Source organism: Lagopus leucura, unplaced genomic scaffold (assembly GCF_019238085.1).
Source record: "Lagopus leucura isolate 7727_CA_CO unplaced genomic scaffold, USGS_WTPT01 Super-Scaffold_73, whole genome shotgun sequence".
NCBI lineage: Eukaryota > Metazoa > Chordata > Aves > Galliformes > Phasianidae > Lagopus > Lagopus leucura.
Genome location: NW_024962252.1, coordinates 535,190 through 558,354, shown reverse-complemented (window position 1 = coordinate 558,354; position 23,165 = coordinate 535,190). Strand labels below are relative to the sequence as shown.

General features: G+C 40.3%; 1 protein-coding gene across 8 annotated transcripts in view; it reads left to right on the top strand.

Annotated features, from left to right (window-relative positions):
* KLHL29 (kelch like family member 29) overlaps positions 1-23,165 on the top strand; it is a 402,070-nt gene that overhangs the window by 324,492 nt on the left and 54,413 nt on the right. For all 8 annotated transcript variants that reach the window (XM_042882334.1, XM_042882351.1, XM_042882324.1 and 5 more), the window contains 2 exons: positions 6,064-6,202; positions 21,808-22,007. In XM_042882334.1, the coding sequence (XP_042738268.1) occupies positions 6,064-6,202; positions 21,808-22,007 (339 nt within the window). The remainder of the gene's footprint in view (positions 1-6,063; positions 6,203-21,807; positions 22,008-23,165) is intronic.

Here is a 23,165-nt window from a genome sequence, read left to right as displayed (position 1 = left end):
TCAGCTTTGTTGTGCCACCTCACCTTCTGCCCTTGACAGAGTTCAATTGCAGTTGAGTTCGATTGGAAAAAAAAAGGAGGAACTGTTTATCTGTAACAGGTTACTTCTCACCTTCTGTGAAAAAATCAATGAGCGGTTCTTCTCAGGTTATCTAACCTCCCTTAGTAATTCCAGGGGAGAAGACAATACAGTCTTTAGGGTTTAGGAAGGAATCTCAAAATGATGGGCTGGTATCTGAGACATCTTCATTTGATTCCCACCTGGCTTCAGGAGAGGTTCAGGTTGGATATTAGGATAAACTTCTCCAAAAGAGTGGTCAGGCACTGGAACGGGCTGCCCAGACAGAGGTAGTTGAGTCACTGTCCCTGAAGATGTTCAAGAAACGTGTGAACATGGTCCTAAGGAACATAGTTTAGTGGGCAACACTGCGATAGGTAGATGATTGGACTAGATGATCTTGGAGGTCTTTTCCAACCTTAATGATTCTATGATTCCCCTTTTTCTCTGTTGCTATTCCCTTTCAGATTAAAAATAATAGTAATAAAATAAGAGACCTATGTCTTGTTCTCAGTCCCAAGTTTAAAAGCTTTTCTCCAGAGATGTTTGCTTGTCTTTACACTGCATGGAGGATAATTTTACCAATAGGATATTTGTCAACCAGGAAACAACTGAGTCCCTGCCCAATAATTGCTGGAGTCTCAGAAGGATGTTGATCACTTGTGGCTGAGTTTGCAGTGTCAAGATGCCTCAGTAGAGCAGACAACAGCCTCAGCTGCTGCAGAGCGAAGTACAAATGTGTAACCTTATCAGACTGGTCTGACAATGCAACAAGGCATTTGGTTACTGCCTCTCTGCAGCTGCTTCAAGCTACATAGCAAGGGTAAATGGAGCATCTAATTTTGGCCCGCATTAGGCTTTAGGTGTTGCAGTGGGGAGAAAGAGAAACTTTTGAAGATCACTAGAGAATCATGAGTTCTTGTGGCATTCAGTAAGGCAGGTTCACTGTGGTACACACTTCCCCATGAGTCATAACCCCCATTTGACAGCTAGATATTTTGTGTCATCACACAATTTCTTGTGGCTTTTAAAATACCACCATCTATCAGAATGTGCAAGTGTTTGCAGTGCTGGCACTGAATGGTTAAAATGCTGCTTTTTCATAACTTTAACTTTATAACATAACCTTGGGAATTAATCTCCCTGGTTGTTAAGGCAAGAAAGTAATTGGGTTTTCTTTCAGGTAACTTTTCTTGCCCCCACCCCTCCCCCCCCCCCCATTTTCTGTACCAATCATGAAAGCATGGGTAAGCACTTGCATGTTCTTCTCAGGAATAATTAGCAATGTTTCACCAATTACCATTTGCTGTTTTATAATAGGTTTGTTTTCCCAACAACTTTTTATAAACACTACTTGTAAGAAATGTTCTTCCATATTTCAGAGTTCTTTACAATTTAGCTCTTGCTTGCTGTCCCCCCCTTTAAACCTCATCTGTCCGAATTTAAGCTGAAATAAATTTTTGTTCATTAAAAGTGGAAAGAAACTCAAGAGCTTCCACTGTGCCACAAGAGTGTGCATTGGAGAGAATCTTTGACTGGGCGTCCAGTCTCCAAAGTGCGTGAAATACAGAATAAATAAACTTGGGGAATAAGTTCCTTTTTCCTTTTTACATCCGATCATAAGTAATTAAAAAAATAAGATTTATTATATCATTTCTGTTACCATTACTTGATCTATACAATTACGCAGTTGTTCTTGGTCCTACATATGATCCAAGGCTTATGGGCTCTTCAGTTGTAATTTGTCCATTAATTAAGAGGAAGAAAATGTAGTGCAGTGGGTGGAGCTGGGGACCAGGAATCAAAGCATCTGAGCTCTTCCTTCTCCGTTAGTGACGTGAGGAAAGTCACTTGTACCTCCTGACCCATATTGTCTCTGGGACTCTCAATATAATTATGTTAAAGTGCCCCCAGGCAATGAAATGAAGGCTGAAATGGCAATATAGCGAGTGCTTCCTTTCTCAAGCTCCACAGAGATGTTCAGCTGCAGGTTTCAGGTCAAGTCCCTTTCAGGTCCTTCAGCAATATGCCTCTTATAATTATGGAATAACATGCTGGTGCCTATTATGTACTTCTTTATGAGGAAAACATTCAGCTAGCCTTTGAGAATGATTGAGCATCAGCAGTGATGGATAGAAAGGACTGGCTTGGTTTCTGAGGTCCCAAAGCTTGTATGAACCCGGGAGGAGGAAGGAGGATTCTTTCCTATTCCTTCCTTATTATGGACATGTGGGTATTTCCTGTGATGTTCTGGGAAGAGAGAACAGGAGTTCCCACTCTACTGACACCCCTAACACTCTTTACACTCCGTTTTTATCTGTATCTGTTTTAAAAAAAGAAATCAAATGAGACAAAAAGCAGATGAACAGTAAAACCTCTGTATGAACAAATAGACCAGGGGAATAAACAGTAGGAAACAGCCAGCATATCCCTTTCTGAGTCTTTCAGGGAATTCCATGTCTTGGAGAAAAAGCTGGAAATGAGGAGGAACCCAGAAGAAAGACCAGCATGAGATGGTTGGGATCGTTTTTCACTGCCAGGACTGCACTGTGTTGTTTCTCCTTTTACAACTCATCGGCAGGCATTATTACCTGGTGAAGAAATTTGTTTTGCAGCTCATCCTGAGCCCTCATAAATCATTAATGCCTGGCTAAGCACAGTGTGAGCATTACAAACACTCTGAGAATGAGGGCCCGTTCTGATATAACCTTGTGTCCAATACTAATGCCTGCTAGTTATTTAGCAATACAAAGGGGCCTCGGCTAGGAAGATCGATGAATCAATGCAGTCTCCTGACTTCCTTCTCCTCTCCACCTGCCTCTTCTCTGTATGGTTCAGAAACTGAACTGCAAAAAACATGGGACTGTGTGTAGTCAGCTCTGTAGAGGGCAGCATGACAAGTCTGGGGTAAAGGAAGGAATTAGTTCCTCCAAATGGGAAAAGGGAGCTCCAAATTCTGATTAGGGCTTGTTCTGATTTCTTTCTTATGAGCCAAATGGCACAGCTGTTCCAGACCTGTGTTTTGTGCTTTGCATCCTTTAATGAATGCATGTGGCGTAAAACACACTGGAGTGTGGAAAGTACGTAAACAGAAACTGGGACCAGGAACTGCAGGACTGGATGTAATTAAAGGGTGTTCAGCAAAGTCCAAGTAATGAGTCTGTTTCCTGGGGAGGTGTCTGAGGGCTTAGATGTTCCAGTCAGCTCGCACACTTACAGCAGATAGCACAGAAAGCTTCCATTACTGAGAGGCTGAACTTCGGCTCTCATTATTCAGCCATCTTGGCCACAGTCTTGATGTTAAGGATGGTCTGTACCACCTGCTCACCCTGAGCCCACCCTCCAAAAAAACCCAGCCCAGTCAGAATGAAAGTAAACCCTATTTCGTCTTCTCTCTCAGAGCACAGGATCCATTTGTGTGGTTGCTATGCAGTTGTGTCTTTGAACACTAAAAGTAAGTGATCGTCAGCTTTATAAGGAGAAAATGGAATGAGGTGAGATGGAGAATGACCTCTTGTGTAAGTGTACATACAATCTTGAACTTGGGTGACTTAGTCTTGGTTGTAGCCTTTGTCTTGAAAGACTTCTGCAGGGAAGATTGTAAGTGGCTGCCACAGATACTAAAGAGAAGGAGCTTGAAGGGGAACGTAGGAAAAACACCACTGTTGTGGGTGGAGGACAGTAGGTGGGCAAATTTGAAAAGGGAATGACAGAAAACACAAGTGAAATTAAGTAGAGGATATGAGAGACTGTTGGAAAGTTGAAAGGGGAAAGTAACTTTCTTTAAGGCGTGAAATGGTAGCAAGTTGGTCCAGAGGAAAACATGGGTACTCCAACTGAAAGTGGGAACGTGGACCAAGGGAAAAGAGTCTTTTGTACGTGAAAAGGAACAGAAACTTACTTCCTCTACAATCCACCAAAAAATATGCAGCTGTCAGGGTTTAACCCAACAGGTAGCACAGCGACTGAAATGTTGGTGTGATATCAACACTGTTTTTCTCCTAAAGTTCAACATAGCACAGTATCAGACATTAAGGAGGTAGAATCAACTCTGTCCCAGCTGAATGCAGGACAGCAACAGAGAAAAGACATAATGCCATTCCTGTGAAACCAAAGGCGTTAGTTACTTGGGCTCTAAATCAGGTAAAACACCCAGAGTATCCATGGTCCTTCACTGGGGCCTCCATCGTTGTGCTTCAGCTGAGATAAATCCCTTAAAAATAGCCCCTGCTATAGCACCCACAGGACAGAGTGGTTTATTTTCCTCTATTATAGATCTGACACAACCTGCTGTTACTTCCGTGCCCTCTCTAATGATCTGCTTGCTCTCTGGAGAGCACTGACCCATTTCAGCACAGAATAATTAGCCTTTCAGACACTACTGTGTTTCCATTAAATAGACATAAATGTGCAAGGTGACATTTATTTACTTAGGCCTGAAAAATGTGTGCCACAGATGTTGGGGCTTGGGAGAACTTCTATTTGTTTTGACACAGCAGTTTACGTTTGTATGTTTTGTGTCGTTTAACCGCTGGTGTTTCTCTCTTGAGGAGTTTCACTGGGGGACAGGAGAGCACAAAGATTATTTGGGTCCCTATTTCATAAGGCCATTTGGCAATGCTTTGGCAGCACAGTGCCCAAACCTGACACAGTGGCTTTAAACTTAATTCTAGTAACACATGCCAGCTCCTTTTAACTTTGGATTCCATGTAAAGAAATGTTGATTTACAGATCTGTCTGAAGAAGGATGTGCTTAGGATGTTACAGTGAGAAAATGAGAACCTTGACCTATTGCAAACAAAATAAAACCAAAACTCTTTAGTATTTAAAATCAGCTCTTTTATCATCTTGATCACCGGCTTTTGAACAGCCAGACTATTGCCTAGGTAAAAAGTATATTATTCATCTTGATGGCCACTTTGGCCCACAGAATTGGAGGGAAGGCTTACCCTTAAAAGTTCAACTGGTTTATAAAACATGTAGGTTGCTCAGCAGTTCACATCCACACATGGAGATGTGGCATGCTATCATTCCATTCCGTTAGTACCACTAGGCTTTATAAAAGGAGGCATCAAGCAAGGTAGGTGCTTTATTGCAGGATGGAAACACTTTCATAGGTTATTTTAATCATTACAATTCTTTCATGATGTGTGAAAGTTGATTGTTGCTGTAAATGAAGCCATTGAAGGCTAAAAAATAAAAATGCTGCGATGGTAAAAATCCTTGGAGTGCAAAAAATGGGAATTACTATAGAAGGCAGTAATTTATTCTCTGTGTGAGGTTATTTTTTATCATAAGGATGCTTTTAAACTAATTCTGATATGTATATATTGTAATCTATGGAGCTGAGGTATATTCCAAGATGTATTGATAATTCATTTAATTGTGTATGCAGTTTAATCTATGTATTATTTATAAGTACTATTTTGCTCTGTTAACTGAGAGGCTTAACACAATTTTACTATGTTAAGGCTAAGTTATTTTTGCAGGTCTTGTGGTTTTATTATTTTGACCCATATCCAGTTCATATTACATCATATCATATTTTTACTAATATTATTCTAGTATGTTCAAAGCTTATTTGCATTTGGATAGAAAATCATTAACTCTTGATTTTTATTATAACAAATTATTTTAACTTTTCTGTGATATTGCATTCTCTGTGTTTCTGATTTGCTGATGCTTAAATATTTTGTTTTCATTTTAACCTTCCCAAATTTAGGATTGTTTTTGCTTTTTTTTCTCTATATGTTTCCGTTGTTTAGACCTACTGGTTCCTGCTTTTTCTTTTTCCTTTTTTTTTATTTTTAAATATGTTACGCTTGTAACTTCTGACTGTCTGTGTTGAGCCAATCTTACCAACAAAAATATCAGTTATTTCCTGTTTCTCTACTTCTTTACAAAAAAAAAAGAAAAAAAAAAAAGAAAAAAAATTGAAAAGTAAAAAGTAAAAATAAAAAACTCTTAATGGGAACCCTGGCACTGTCTGTCTTCTCTGTTCTGCAGAAATGTTGAAGGAGTTGAACCAGCAACGCAGAGCGAAAGAGTTTACAGACCTGAAAATTATTGTTGAAGGCAAAGAGTTTGAAGTCCACCAAAATGTTCTAGCTTCCTGCAGCTTGTATTTCAAGGACCTGATTAAAAGGTTTGCCTTCCTTCCAGCTGTGATCTGCTCTGTTCTTTTGTAGGGCGCATTTGTGTCGCTTTTTTTTCCTCCCCTCTCTTGCAGGTTTATGAAGATTGAATCTCCTGTCACAGAGCCAGTAGCCATTCTTTCCACTTCCTCTGAATGTATTTCCAAACTGAGACTCAGATCCATTTGTTACACATCTGACTCGTACAGTGTAATTATTTCTGATCAGTAGAGGCCTGTTTTGGCCGAAGAGAGTGTTCCACTACTGAGAGATCTAAGATTAAACCGATCTGCTAATAGCAATTCAGTAGCTGATCTGCTGATAGGCTCCGACTAAACACTATCGCTGTCCATGCTTTCAAGGGACTCCATCACATCTGACAGAAGTTTATCCTTCAAGCTACACTGAGCTGTCAGCATTCTGGGGAACGATGCTGAGACGTCGTGCTAATAGAGGATTTTGATGAGCTTGATCCCTTCACCCTGAAATCTTTGTTAACATGCTTTTGCGTGCCTTTTATGGGCAAAGGGATTGTTATTTCTATTATCCAGGGATTTTTTGAGAGAATTAAAAACAACTGATGACTTTCTCTGTAGAAAAGATTGGAAATAAGACTTTTTTTTTTCCTGGTCAAAATATAGCTCAGTCTGCATATTAGACAAAGCATAGTTGTTTGCCACAAACACTTGGCTTTGGGTAGGTGCAATACATACATTTTCTAAACATCAGGTCTCCGCCTTCACATTTTCCCCCCTCTGTTTCTAGCTGATTGATTCTAAACAGTGCATGATAATCTTTTTTTTCCATTACATTGATTTTTCAATTTGTATGCTTCATATACTTGCATAGGAATAAATTGGCGCTCTCATATTATTAGTAAGTTAGAGTAGCAAGTAGGGAGAAAAAAAACCACGAGGATAACTTTCATTTTTCTCTCAATCATCAGCAAATTAATGCAGCTGCTGATTTTGCCTTGCAGTATTTTCCTGAGCAGACTGAGCCTGGACTGTGCTAAAAAATGGGATTAAAGAACATTTTGCTTGCTTCAAATCCTGTATTTAAATTTCGCCAACTAACACAATAGTGACTGTATTTTATTTCAGGATGGCATATTGGCTGGTATCTCCTTTCAGTGTATCATGTCCTTTTGCACAAAGCTGGTTTTATAATTATGGATATATATTACACTTCTATGATATAACTGTGCTGACTGCCTTATCAATTATTCATAAAAAATATGTTGGCCTAGGAAGCATGTCTTTTCCCCTCTGTAAATCTAATGATTGCTAGCTGTAGCTACAGACAGATCTCTCCTGTCCTTTCTCTCTGTCTGCTCATTATCATTTAATAGTAAAGTCTGGAGAATATGCTTTTAGGGTGACAAGGTGTAGAGTCTGGAGGGAATGAAGATCTTCTTATAATCAACTTAGAGAAATATAAAAACTGACTGGCCAAAGACTGTCATCTGCATTTGCCTGCAAAGACATCTGCTTGTGTGCATAAATCACCAGGCAGCATCTATTTTTAGAGAAACATTGCTGCTGTATTATTTCCTTACCAAATGGAGATATAGTTCGCATCTAAAGCTGTTTTGGTATGCACTCATTTAAAACAAACAAACAAACAAAAAAAATTAATTAAATTCTCTGAAAAGAGACTATAAGAGCAAAATCCTACATTTCAGCATTCTTGCTTGTCAGTTGTTCACACAAAGCTCACACGTGATGCAGGAAAAAAATAGCCAGAGGTTTAGCCCATTTGCCAACCTCACCATTTTTTTGCTTTCTTTCACATCATCATCAGCAATAAGTACTGCAGAGGTCGATTTGTGCCCATAGTCAGGTCTCTCCATCCCAATTACCTTCCATGTACGAGTATAATCTCAGTTGTACACGTGTAACCTTGATGAAGGCTAATGGAGTTTCACAGGTGTATCCAAGGCAAAAATACCTTTATTACTGATGATCATGCTTGAATAGGGAAAAATCCAGCTTGGTGTCTAGTTGAGTTTGCAAAAATGTCAGGTGAGAAAAATAAATATTCACCTGTAAATTGATCAAATGTGTCTTTGCAAGACAATAAACTTAGGAGTACAGAGGGGAATTTCTGAAGACTTGCTTTCTAGAGGATATTTGTGGTATAGAGCTTAGTTCTTTTAGAAACCCCATGAAGTCAATGAAATCCTTCATTGAAAGAGACGATCAGTACTTTTCAGGATCATGCCCTTAGTAATCTAAAATCACTATAGTTCGCAGAGTCAGTATGTTTGTAAATGCAGCATGTCTAGAATCCTCTCCCGATATTTATTAGTAGCTCCTTTGAGATGGCACTTATGGCTTAATGTGATTTATATTGCACTCTTTGTATTATTATAGAAATCAAAACAAGAAATGGCATTTTTTCTTGAAGAATAAATGAGATCTCTCTATGTTAAATATAACATAAAAGCCATTTCAGCCAGTGAGTACTAGGGTTAAACTCTGGAGCTGTTCCAACTGGAGGCACCAGTAGATTAGTAGAAACTTCAGTGGGAAGATGATCTATTCATGAAGACGCTCTGTGCATCCATATAAAGATGCAGGAAAAAAAACATTATACATTTTCAGAGTATTTACTTCAGCTGTTCTTTGCCATGGGCTAGTTACTGTTAACCTCATGTTCTGCCATCGATTCAGCTGTGTGTTGTACTTGGTATCTGACAGTAGAATAGCAATTGGTGTCTCAAAAGAATAAAAATGAAATGTTCAAAACCAAATAAGATCAATTATCCCCTCCTTAAAAAAAAACAAAACATAGACAAAAAGCAGAATAGAATGAGAGGTACATGCCCAACAGCAAGACTATTTGACAAGGATGAGTTGTGGTATTAGTAGGGAAAAAAATGCATTGTTTTCAGCGTGCCTTGTGGGGAACTAGATTTGATTGACCAAAACAACCCTAGAATTATTGATTATTTATGAAATAAATTTGACAACGAGAATGCACCTTGAGATCTCTTACTTTCTCATATTCTGGTCCTAATACAGAAAAGTTGTTCTCCCACATGATTTATCTTGGAACAGACAAGTATGGCCCTTTTGAGCCAGTCCTCAGTCTAAGTTCAGCACTGTGCTGAGCACTGTAATGATGGAAATGGGTTAACCAGACCCCTCTAAGAGTTGCACAGCACTCATCCCTAAACCAGGACCCAATATTCTTCCTTCCAGCAACAGCAAATCATATAAAACACTCTTAGTCTTTTTCAGTACAAAGTCATCTTAAAAGAAACCTAGGTATTAGGAACAGCAGGTGTGAAATGTTCCTGATGTCTGCTGCACTTCACTGCAGGGAAAGAACAGAGGTGAAACACGGGGGCACGTGAAGATGGGTGCATGCTCAAGGCTGCTCTATAGCAGGATATATTGCAGTAATTTCAAGTGTCAAGAACAGTTTTATACAGTTTGAGGAGTGTTAGTTCTCTTCATACAATCATTTTTTAAGTTTAATCTTTTTCTGAATATCTGTGAATGTTTGTGCCTATTTTATAATAGGTACGAGGTTAAGTACTTGTGGCCTTACTGCTTTCTCCTTCAGCCATAGAGCACAAAGAGAAGTTGATGTGTTTCATCTGTGTGTAAGATAATCAGGTGGTTAATCAGATTCTTATGACGCTGACAATACTACTGCAATAGGGGATTTTAGGGGAAATGGGTGATAAATAGCAGCTGGAATGGAGATCTGGACTCTAAATACCATGTTATGTGTTTTGAGTGCACCATCAACCACAGTTGCTTCCAATTTGTCTGTTTGCCCTCTAATTAACAAACACCTGTGTTTGGGGTATTTAAGAACTCAGTCTTCCCAAAACAAAGGTCTAATTCCTAGTACAAACAATGAAGAAAAGCATCCTGGAGGCTTTAAGAAGGAGCTTTATCTGATGGTTCAGGTACCTGTATGCAGGCAGATAGGAGTTTTGTCAGGAGCAATTAGAGGTGGTTGTTTCTTGCTGTTAATCTGCCAATGTTTAAGCCTGAAGTTGGTACCTAAGGTAGGATTGGTCTGTACTCACCATCTCTCTTCTTGCTGCTCCCTTCAGAAAGGGAGACAGGACTCTCCAAGAAATGAGTCAGCTTTCTGTAAAATAGGTACCTAAGATAGGATATGAAGGAGGAGACCACCCTTCTTTACTGTGAATAGAGAAAAAGCCAAGGTAATTTAATTGGACCACAAATTTACGGTGGGTGTTACGTTGCTCACTTAAAGGGTTCAGCTTGATCTGGTTGTCTGACCTTCTTCTGCAGTTATGAGGGAAGACAGGAATGTCCAGAAGGCAATTTATCCTACCTTATGATACAGCATAGAATAGATAACCTTCTGGAAATGCTCATTTTTTATTGCCCAGAGAGAAAGTCCAGTCAGCCAACTCTAGACACCTAAATTGCAGTTGACTAAAGCACATGAGCTATTCCTTCCAGAAATAGTGTTTGTCTGGATGCCATATACATATGCTTATATAGAGAGAGGAAAATCACAGAGTAAGGGTCTGTATCTGTATGCCCCTCTTTCAGATTTTCTTATTTAAGCCAATGCTGTAGTTACAGCTCCTTGGTTTGGGAGAGGAGAGGAATAAGTTCTGTGTCTTTCTACCTGTAATAGAAGAAATGAATGGGAGATGCATGGTCCTGTGAGGAGGGAAGGAATGGAAAATCCTATGAGGATGTGTCATTTTTTCCATCTTTGTTTGGGACAGACAAGGACAGCTGCTGGATAAATGGAATGTCTAATATTTCCAAAGAGAGCTAGACCGGAACATTTCAATTTGCTGTTTTCTTCCCCTTAATCCAAGCCAAAATGCTGGAACCTCTACCAAATATTACATTAATAATAGGAAGTACTTGACATTGAAAGCCTTTTCTTGGCCAAAAGGCTGGCTTTTGTAAGCAGACTTCAGTTTTATTTCTCTGTGGTCAGTTACTAAAGATGCGCAGCTCCTGCCTCATAAGCTTTATCTTTTCAAGATATCCTTTTAACGATGCTTTCTAATCTCGCAGTCATACTGACTGCCTAATTCCACTAGTGCAGAGCAGTAAGTCACATACACAAAGAGCTTCAGTCATAAAGCAAACATCTTTGATGCAGTGTGATCTGGCAAAGCTGTGTTCGTCCTTCTTTTCCTAAGGAGCAGAGCCAGTGAGTTCGTGGCCAAATTGCTTTTCCACAATACCTTGCTTCTTTTTGCAAGTATTTCTTTTTTCTAAAATAGGGCTGTATGTACTCCCAGGACTTGGAGGCAGAGCAGGAAGGCGGGAGGCATAAAGCATTTAAGGTGAAAGGACCAAATTCCTTTTACTTCACACCTACACTGAAGACAGAGATGTCATTCTGCATTTTACACCATTGTGAGGAGAGGCAGCATTTGGATGCAAGACAGAGAAACCTGCCGCTATCCATCTGAAGCAGTCTGACAAAACTGCAAAAGCATTTAGGTGTCTGGAAAACAGACTGTCTGGTTTGTGTTTACGTTGTAAAAAGCCCAAAATGAGAAATAGCAGATGAAAGAAAAATCTACTCTTGGTGACCTCTTCATGTTTTCCTGCTTATTAAGAACCCTGCTTTTAGCTCCAGGAGAAGAGAAGGCAGCATTTCTACATCTGCACGCTTCAGCTCCACCGTAGAGCAGAATGAATGTGGAAACAAATTATAACATTTCTTAGGAAATGGAGAAATAGGGAGTTAAAAATATGATGCTTATGTCAGATGCCGGGAGAGGTATAGCGTATGTAGACGGAGCACCAGTGGTTTCTGCTAAATCATTTAAAGGAGTCTACAGGAATGGGAGGTTGCATGGGAGTATAAAATATTCTTCATCCTTTTACTGCCTGGGTGCTGGCTTGAATTATGCTATGGACGACATTTTCTCTTAAACAAGGAACTGATAATTACTGTGCAATCCTGGCAGGGGAGAGAGAGAGCCTTCTGTATTCTGTGCCCCCCTTTCCATGAGCCACGCTTACACCCGCATGTCACAGCTGCCTGCTGGGTTTCAAATTTTGCAGCTGTTGGGCCTTGGAAAACATGTTTTCATCAAGCAAAAATGTATGGGCTTCTACGTAAATGAGCTGCAGCTTAGAGATATTCAGCAGTGCTAAGGAATTACAGCCCAACTGTTTCCAGCCCTGGGTGTGGAGGGTGAAGGGTCTGGGCTGGATGCTGGCTCTGCCAGGTGGGACAGATCCACGTGCCTTGCTCAGAAGCGAATCCCAAGTGAGGAGGACAAGAGGGCTCCTTTTCAAGCCTGGAAGTACCATAGAAAAATGAAGCTTCTGCCTCATAATGGCTGCAGCTCACCAAGCACTGTGCAGAATCACTTAACCTCTCGCTCCTCTCCCACACTGACAGCATCTCTATTTACTGTAGGGTGGGCTCCTCACTCACGTAATTTCCAGACACAACTACAAATCCTATGAATGTTATTCAAGGAATGACAGACTGATCAGCTCTCTTACTTGGGCTAGACCCATCTACAGCCATGCAGCTGTCATGCAACCACTTGTAAGATGCTGGTGCATGTGAGCCACCTGTATTTACTTACATCTCGCAGCCCTGTTAGGCTTGACTGTGTTGAAATTTAGAGGTGAAAGTGGACAGTTATCTAACAAGGTCCAGTTTAAGCTAAATAGATCAAAGACAAGGAGAAGAACTTCCATAGTGCAGGAAGTAGAACTGTGATCTTGAAAGCTGTCATTTTGGGTACCTTCAAAAAGCATACCTTACCTGAAAACAAGAGCAGTCAAATCTCTGACTCCAGTGTCAGCGGGTCAGGGGTCAGCAGTTCATTTCCTTTTATTTAAATCATCAAGGATTAGCCACTGCTGGATTGGATTAATGAATGTGAACGAATATGACCAGGTTATGAGCATGTCAGATTCCGATCCTGTCTTTTTGCTTGTGCAGCACTGGGCTTTGATGCGCTGAGAGTTCAGCAGGGACATGGGCAGGGTCTGAATCATAGAATCATTAAGGTTGGAAAAGACCTCTAAACTCATTGAGTCCAACTGTCAACCCATCCCCCCACGCCCACTGACCACGTCCCTCGGTGCCACATCTTCCATGTTCCTTGGACACCTCCAGGGACAGTGACCCCACCACCTCCTTGGGCAGCTGTGCCACTGCATCATCACTCTTTCCAAGCAGAAATGTTTCCAGATATCCAACCTGAACCTCCCCTGGTGTAACTTAAAGCCATTACCTCTCATCCTGTCACTGGTTACCCAGCTAAAGAGTACAAACCCCATCTCTTCAGCCAGCACTGGCAGTGGAAGAGCAACATTCCCTTTCCACGTATCCCATGGCTGTAGGTGATGTGATGTGATGCAATTACCTTTTATTGACACCCCAAGCACAGACTGCTTCTACATGTACACCACAGGAACAGCCTGTAGCTGAGTGACAAAGAACTGGTGCATGACAAAATGAGTTCTAATTACTGAAATGGTGATTGGGATCTTTGGGCACTACCATAATTGTTGTAGTAGTAATAAATAATAATACTGTGGTTATCATTATTTTATTATTGTTCTCCCTCTAGACATTGCAATGATGAGAAAGCCTTGGATAGACTTACCTAGATAATTACTTGTATAAATTTCACCACATTCCTAAGAAACAGATTTATTAGCTGCACAATGCCAGCACTCTGCTAAGCTGTTTTTCAATGATGTAATAAATATCATTAAAACAAATCAGATTTGGGTTGGTTGAGGGGGTGAGCTTTAAGCTAGATGAGAATAGATCTTCATTCTGTCATTTTGTTTTAAATCTTCCCATGTAAACTACAAAAACCTGTTTGCATCTTTTATTTACCTTTCAGAAACAGTAGCTCGGACCATTTTGGCACACGTTTGCTGAATTTGGCAGCCAGAAGTACTTTCAAGCAGGTTAGGGCCGCGCTGGCAATGGTTTTTCCCTTCTCAATCTTACAAGAGTCGGTGCATTCTCAGTCCCTAGCAGAAGTCTAGGTCATGGAATGCTGTTCTTCCAGGGGCACTTGCTGTTTGCTTGTTCATTCACTTGCTTAAGCCAGCGTCTTGAAACTTGTCATCTTCTTTCTTAAATCTCAGCAGGGAGGCAGATTTCTGCCTCAGACTGTGATCCCAACACTGTAGCCTGCCACTGATCCCTCTACTTTAGAATCAGGCTTTACCCGGCAATTAGGCTGCGTTCCCTCTTTGAATAGCATTAAGGGTCTAGATGAGATGTGGCTCTTTTGTTAGTTTTGTTTTATTCTGGCCGCGTTGTTTGTGAACAAAAGCATTTGCTGATAATCCCATTGCTCGACTTGGTTTGTAATGATCATTTGTGGGATGGTGAATTAGCGGTAGGCTGCTGTGTGCCCCAGTTCACAGCCATTGATTTTCCTCATTTCCCTCATAGAGCAGGTGCAAGCAGACAGCATTTGACCCTAATAAGTTAAACCAGTCTTGCCAAATTTTGTTTGCCTGGAACGAGGAGCATTATTTGTATCAACATCACAGTAAAAAGTGAGCAAATTGATTTGTCGGTCAGGTAAATTTTCGTGACAAATTGGCAAGCCTGTGTTTAAACAGTGTAATTTATTTAATCTTGTGATTTTACTAGTTCTTTATCATAATCGTACAATAGCGCCATTACAGTATATGTTTTCTTCTCTCATGAGACAGATGGATAGAGGCTGAGACTCAAAGATAGTATTTCTCTACAAGGTAGTATAACGAAGGCAGAGATTTGCAAGTTAATACATTCTGAGCTGATAAAATAATTCCAAGGGAGAAGCAATGCTGGGGTGTAATTTATTTTTTAAAAATCCTGTTTAATAGAACATTCAGTGCCTTATGACATACATATTGCAATGATGTTGCTCTATAAATGTCCCTTCCTGTCATCATTTACGTGATGGATTACCTTGCAGCTGCATAAACTTGAACAGCACAGTAAATAACCTCTGTGCACCGTGTGCACATGCATCTTGGGGTGTGTGTTGTGGGAACGCATGTGGGTCTGTTTGTGCAATGCTGCTTTTATATTTCATGAGCCTGTAATTAGGATAAATCAAGCTCCTTAGTATGAAATACTACTTTCCATGTAGAGTGGCTTGTCTATTCTGCTCGTAGTTGAAGGTTGGGTAGAATATAACTAAATTTCTTGTTTTATCTCCCAAGATAAATAGATATGTGGGTTTTGAACCATTTAATAACTCTGACGATGAAAAGTCAAGTAGTGGACAGTTAAGATACAGCAACACAGCACTCTCTTTGCCTGGAATTTCAATGCTGTAAGGGTTGTGTTCCACAGTAAACAAGATACTCAGTTTAAATTGTATAGACTTGAACAGGAGTTTTTAATGAGCACATAGCTAACAGACTCTTAAGCCTCATGAGAAGCTGCCTGTCCCAGTCAGGAGTCCTTTTTCAGTAATGGAAATAATTTGACCGAGATAAAAAGGTGAAGCTTCCCTTCATTTGTATGTTTCATCTTACATAAAAATCTTGGATTTCCTGTTTTCTGTAGACCAAAACACTGAAGAGGGAACAAAACAATTTAATTTTATTTTTTTTCCCTCTATCTTGGTAACAAATATTTTGCTCCAGTGGAATGAAGAAAGAATTAATGTAGGGTAAGCGTTGATGTTGCCAATTATGAAAAGAAGCTAACAAGATCAGGGTGTCATGCTGATGGGGCAGATTCTGGGAGCACACAGGCAGCTGCCAGGCCAGGACACTGCTCCCTCCATGGAGGGAGAGATCAGCCCCAAATATGTGCTTTAGAAGCATATACTGGGATGGAGCTGGAGCTCCTGCCTGCATGCTGGCCGTCCTGTAGAGCGCTATGAGCTAAACCTTGTGCTTTTTGTGGAGGTTATTGTGATTCCTGGGCTGTATGAGATCCTAAGCAATAGAATTGGAGATTGGAACTAGATGATCTTTAAGGTCCCTTCCAATCTAAGCCATTCTGTGATGATAATTATAGTCAGAGATGCCATTGTTTTTTCAATTGGAACTCCAGAACTAGTCTGATTTGGGAACAGGTTGCCCAGCGAGGCTGTGGGTGCCCCCTCCCTGGAAGCACTGGTGGCCAGGCTGGATGGGGCTATGAGCAACCTGGGCTAGAGGGAGGCGTCCCTGCCTTCAGCAGGGGGTTGGAAGTAGATAATCTTAAAGGTCCCTTCCAACCCAAACCATTCTATGATTCTATGATTTCCTGCAGGAAGCAGCAGGTAATGGTGGCAGGCTCCCTGCAAGCTGATGGGCCGTGGATAGGGAGAAAGCAAAAGGCACTCACCAAGTCCCATGTGCCACCTGCTCTTAGTTTCAGCAGTGGTAATTCTGAGAGTGCCTTTATTTTACAAGATAATCATTTGTGTCAGCACCATGTGCATCATACCTTTGAGCCCACAGCACAGCGAGTCATATGGCTTCTGATGTAAATAGGTGTCACAAACTGTGTCAGGCCTCCTGTTCCCAGTGAGGCAGTCTGGGAGGAAGTTGAACCAACTGTTCCTAGTCAGTAACGTACATTTACATAAAACGTTTCACATTTTTCATGTTTATCCTGTGCAGATGGCTCCATTTTGAACATCCAGAATTTGTTTTGACGTTGTGACTGTAGCTTGTAAACAGAGAGTTGGCTGGCATCTGCACCAGAGAAAGGTAGCTCTTTGCTTTTCGTCTAAAGTGGAGTGAGGCTGCAGCCAAATGGTTAGTCAGTCATGTTGGGATCTGGCTGAAGGCAGCATGTCCAACCCATGAGGGGAGCTCGAATCGGAGGTGATAGCATTGACCGTAAGTTGACAAACGCATCCATTTGTTGCAATGTTTCACTTGCACAGCTGCTTTAGCCAGGCTCTAAATTCAGCTTTGCAACTCCAAGCATCTCACTATTAAATGTTTTGAACCAAATCACACAGAAGCTACACAAAGTGAATGTGTTGATACAAATACTGCAGTGAGAAGGCATACGTACACATGTATTTATAACTCAGCCTGCAGAAAAACTCACTTGCATCCCTATTTAGCTTGAGAACACCAGCACTGATTCTTGTCTTTCTGTATTACATGTATGGAAATGATTTTGAAGGACAAACAAATATCAAAAATGTAAAGTTCTCTACTCATACTTTTGGTCAGATACACTGTAGTCTTGCAGGTGAGGTTTTAGGGTTGTTTTTTGTTGATGTTGCTATCAGTATTTAGACACTGTAGCTCTTTTGTATACGTTAGTTAACAGAAAGGGACATCGGTTTTATTCTGTTATTTGAAAGAATTTGAGCCACCTTCTGCTTTAAAAAGCATAAAGATGACTCTTTCATCTTTAGTTTAAGCAATTAAATTGAAGGATAGATAGCCAGAGTGTGTTCAAAGCCTTGGCTTTATTTTGTCAGGCCTAATTATTCCAGACAATACAAAATATTTTTCTGTAACCCTCCTCTTATCCACTGAGAGTATATATGTGCTTCCTGCTTATCTGTTGGTTCAGTTCTGCTTGCACATTGCTCAAGTCTGTCACCTTGCTGGGGAAATACATGATTTGTAAATCTGAAAGAATTCCCCAACAGCTACCATAAAATTAAGCTGTTAAGGAGCTCTTGTGGCTTGTTTAAATGTAGACCTAAACAAACCTCTTTGCTGTTTAGCCCAAAATTAATCTTTTAAAAGTCCTGTTCTAAATCACTTCCTAATTTTAATGAGTTTATATATCAGCCTTTGCCAGATTTTTACTGTCGCCGTTCTCAAAGATTACAGCAGTGATAAAGATAGGACTAAAATTGTTTATTATATATTATTCTTCAGAAGCACAACTTTTTCCCCCAGAGGCTGTTGGGAGAGTTATTGATTTCCTGCCACAGCATGAAATGTGTGACCTTTATAATATGAGCAATGATTACAAGGCCAATAAAATGACATCATTCTATTTAAACTTCAGAGTTCGCAGGGCAAATAGCAGCTTGTGCCACGTTCTGTGATGTCCGTGGACGATAAGTGTACATTGCCTGACTTCAAGTGAGATGGAAGCACTGAGCAGATGGGCTATTCACCCCCAAAATGCCCGCTGTTTTTGCTTGGGGGGCAGGAACCAAGTAAAGCTATAGCTTTTCACAACTCTTAGGGAGGGCAGGAAGTCAATGATGTTCTCAGGGCTGGCATTTCTAAGAGGGACATTTCTAATTGTTTGCTGCTACGATACTACTGACAAAACTCCTGATGTGAGACAAGATCAGATATTTGGATCACTGCTTTCATACATGTTTTCCTCAGTCAACTGTGTTTGTTATTACAAGGCTAAATTCTGTTCTTGTAATGCAGCTTTAGTCATTCACTGCAGTTCCTCCACGGTAACTAAGGATAAATCTCAGATATATAAAGTGTAACTGTTGAAAGCATACTGATATGAATGGGTTGATGGTTGGACTAGATGATCTCAATGGTCTTTCCAAACATTAATGATTTTACGATGTTCTAATACAAATGAAAACCAGGAATACAGAAAGCTTCACAAGCTCTAGGCAGGCTTGGAAAGGGATTCCACAACCTGCTTCACTGAAATTGTTTAAGAAGATAAATTTCTGGAACCTATTTCCCACATCAGTCACATCAGCCTGTTTCCACACACTATTTTCTTCTGTTCCTTCAAAAACTCTCCCCTTTTGGATCCATCAAAATTTGCTTCAATCTACTCCCACCCCATTCTCCATCCTGTGCCGCTGTGCCCAACCAGCTCCCAGCAGATTCTCACTTGGTCCAGCAGGGCCATGCACTGGTGAGCTCTCTGCTCGGACAGCACACGCCAGCCATCATTGAGGAAGGAATAGGGATAATTTTCTTCCCCGTTTCTGACTCATTGTGCAATATCAATAATCTCTGTAGCTTTGTATTATATTTGCCGTAAGTGGCTCTCGTGATTGATTAAACACCTTAGCTTTTCTTTGGCGTTTAATCAATTGCAGCAGCAGCAGTTTATTGCTTGGTATATTACAAAGTAAAAGAGATTATTACTTAATTATTCTGAAAAATAGCAGCTTGCAGTTGTTGCTCACATCGGTACGTGCCTATGCTAGCATGGGTGTCACATCGTCTTTTCCTCCTCAAGTCTGCTCTGGGAGAGAACTCACAGCTCCCTGGGCAGCTGTCACAGGGTCAAACATAGTCCTTCACACAGCCATTGCCAGCACGGTGCAATTAGTGGCATTAAATAAATAATTGCTTACAGAGGGGCTTCCCGCAGTGCCAAGTGCCCGATTCTGTCGCTTGCTGGATCCCTCCAAGTCTCACTTAAATTTTAAGCCATGTCCTTATTAACGAGCCCACCTGAATGTGAACTCACTGTCAGGTACTAAGCACTTCTGGAAGCAATTCAGCAAGAATTACATTGGTACCAGGGGGCATCCTGATAGCCCAGGGTGCAGCGGCGGATGTGTGCACAACTGGAGATAAATCAGATACAGCAAATGTTATTGCTGTCTGAGCGTGCGAAGAAAAAAATAATATTTTGTGACATCCTCTTGAGGATCCAGGAAACGGTGACTCTTCTGTTTTCACACCTGAGGTTTTCTGCCATGAGTGCAAAATTGAATTCATATGCAACAGTTCAGAAAGAATACTGTGGTGTGATAAAGCATAAGGACTCAGGGTAGCACTCACATCTCTGCCTGTAAGGATGCCGCAGGTAACATGGTCAGTTCTTAGGGCATTCTTAACCATCTTGTGTGGAGTAGGATCTAACCAACTCATGATTTAGAATTTAAAAAATGGCATTTACTTCTTTGCTTTGCCTCTAACTTTCTCTGTGGTCATAGGCAAGTAATTTTCTTTTCTTTGTCTCTTCATTTGTGTGTGGGAGTAACTGCTGTTCATTACCTTAGAGATGCATACAGAATTAAGTACTGCTAGTTGCTGTCCCATTGTGATAATGGACACCGTATACGTTCTGTCAGTAGAAAAAAAATAAATCTTTAAAGTTCTGATCCTGTAAAGAATTGCATGAACCACAGCAGTGTGCTTGACTCGAACAGTACTGGTCATGGAAGATCAGTCACAATGCATCCACTGAACGTTTTAAGCATTTTCCAAAACTATATATTGGATGGAGCGGGGATTTGGGGGTGGCAAATTCATAATTTTTGTATGAGGGAATAAAACTGAAGCTAGTATGCTACTTACTTTTGGTCTATATAGTAGCTGAGGTCTGACCGTCACCTTTCTAGGCAGCTTTGTGAATCCAGGAGGTTGGTAGTGCACTTGCTCATGCTTCAAGCTGGCATTGCCTGTGAATAGTGATGCTTTGGCCAGTCCGTGTAAGTCGTGCAGAATTGTATGCTGGTTTTGTGTTGTTTGTGCAATGGCTTTTGCAAGTACTCTAGCAGAATTGGAGCGAGCAGACGTTGACTGTCCAGTGACTAGGAGAAGTTCATGTTTCTTTGAGAAGGTGCTGGATGGTCCTAACCATTAAAAGAATTTATTTTCTTACTCCAACAGATTTCCCCTCCCCTCCTTGATGTGACAAAATTTATTATCACTTTTGTCTTTCAGGTGTAACCTGTCTTTAGTGTTGCAGACACATCAGCCACCATGCATTAAGAACTGGGCCCTTACTTTAATTCAGTATAATTTTCTTTTTGTCCAATAATTTCACAAGCACTAATCCACACTTCAAATGCAGGAGATACTTTGATTTCCCAAATTGTTCAGCACTTCACGCAGGAAAAACCGTAGGCCACAGTCATGAAACTCCTAGAGGATGGCTGCTGGCTTCCTGTGGCAGAGCTGGTTGTTGTTTTCCCCCCTTCCCCCACTTTGCTCTAACCATTTTGTCTGTCTATCTTGTCTTGTATTCAGTTTTCAAAGCAATTGCCATGAAGGGCTTCCTTTTTTTAGTGCCTAAAGGGAACAATAGATTTTTAGAATAAGCATGTAGATTTATATGACTATCTGTTAATGCCTATCGTATCTATCCTATATGCACTTCAATATAACGTACGCAGAAGTTCAAGCTAAGTAGAAATTAATATTTATTATTGTTATTTCTGATGAAAAGGTCTTTAAATGTATCTTTAAATGGACATGACATTTAAAATTATTTCAGTACTGGATTCCTGAAAAACTAGATGACCTTTTCTCTTGAAATTGGAGAGGCTTTTTTCTTTAACAGTTATATTATGCACAGAAGATGAGATGTTAACCGAGATGTTAAAATGTATTGTTTCCCTTTGAAAGCTAATCCTGTTCCTCATTTTCATTAATGTTGGCTCATTCGTTTTTCTTTCTTTCCTTTCCTTTCCTTTCCTTTCCTTTCCTTTTCTTTTGCAACTGTTTTTGCATGAAAATGCAGAGTAGCAATAAACAGATTTTTTGTAAGACTTGCTTTAAGACTCTTCTCTTTCAGATCCAGTTAAAGTTTTAAGTTCAGTTATTTTAAAATTCATATTCCGTGGTTCCATAAACAAAAAAAAAAAAAAAAAAAAACAAACAAACAAACAAAAAAAAAAAGCCAAAAAAAAAGGAGAAATATAATGAGGTGCAGAGCAATTTTCTAGCCCTCACTAATCTAAATGCCAACAAAATGGGGATGGCGTAATGTTCGTAATTTCATTGTCTGCTGTTACCAGGTCACCAAGAGACAGTAGCAGAAGTGGGGAGAAGCTGGAATTGGCCATGTCCAACCTCACTGCGGATGTCCTGGAATTACTCCTGGAGTTTGTTTATACAGGTTCTTTGATCATAGATTCAGCCAATGCAAAAACTCTCCTGGAAGCCGCCAGCAAGTTCCAGTTTCACACTTTCTGTAAAGTCTGCGTTTCATTTCTAGGTAAGAATCATTTCATCTAGTTTTTTAGGTTTTAAGATTTACTTTAAGGTTTGTAAGACTTCCTTTTAACCCATAATAATTAGGAGAGTTAAATGTAATTTAAAAACAAAACAAAAAAAATTAAAAAACCAAACCAAACAAAACCAGCCATGATTTATTTAGGTTGGGGATTGAATGCCAACAAAGTGGCTTATAGAAGATAATCCAGTGAAGTCTAGCCTGTTGTATGAGTGACAATAGCTTTCACAACTTGGATAGACTCTTCTATTGAATCTTGTTTTATGATCGGTGCCACGGTGACATCTTGTTTCACAGATATTGATATCTGTATGGAGACCTGACTATAATACACAAGTTGTTTATAACTGTGACAGCAAATGTTGGGTATTGCACCTGCCAAACAATGTTGAAGTTGGAGGGGAATTCCCAGGGAGGAGTCAGGATCTGCAGTTTCCCTGCACCTGTGAGAAAATCTTTCCGGTGTTCTCATAAACAAGGTCTGATTGAACTGCTGCAGGTTGAATGTTTGCAGGATTTGCTTTTTTATACAGAGAGAAGGTCTGATGCATGCATATCCTTACAAATAAGTTACTCTGGTAACTAGTGTGCCCTATGTGCATGGGGAGTGTTTGTCCCAGTGAAAGTGTACAGAGTAATCTCATGCCAGTCCCCCTGTCCATTCCCAACGGTCCCATGTGAAGCCTATTCTAATCCACAGCACTATGTCATCCTGCTCTTGCATTTCCATGTATTTCCAGTACAGACCGTTTCAAAACCATCCAGTGTTACCAGATCAGTTTAGTGAGCCTTACTGGTCCATACAGGAACCAGCCAACCCCATTTCTGTCATGGCAGAACAGGAACCAGAGGTGGAACTCAACTGAAAATCACGTTGGTCCAAATTCCTGTATCACATGCCACTCCCTTAATAACAGGGCTATAATTTCACTTAACAAGACAGTAATCATTTATAAATTATTGATTAACACAAACTTTTTAACACAAAAAAAAATGTGATCTTGATCTTACATTGCTTACTTCCCATGTCCACGTTCCAATATATATGTTTTTTGACGTCTGATTTCTGCACTCCCTCAACCCTTGGCTTGCTATGGGAGATGTCATTCTATTTGAACTCCAAATTTATCTTCAGCCCAC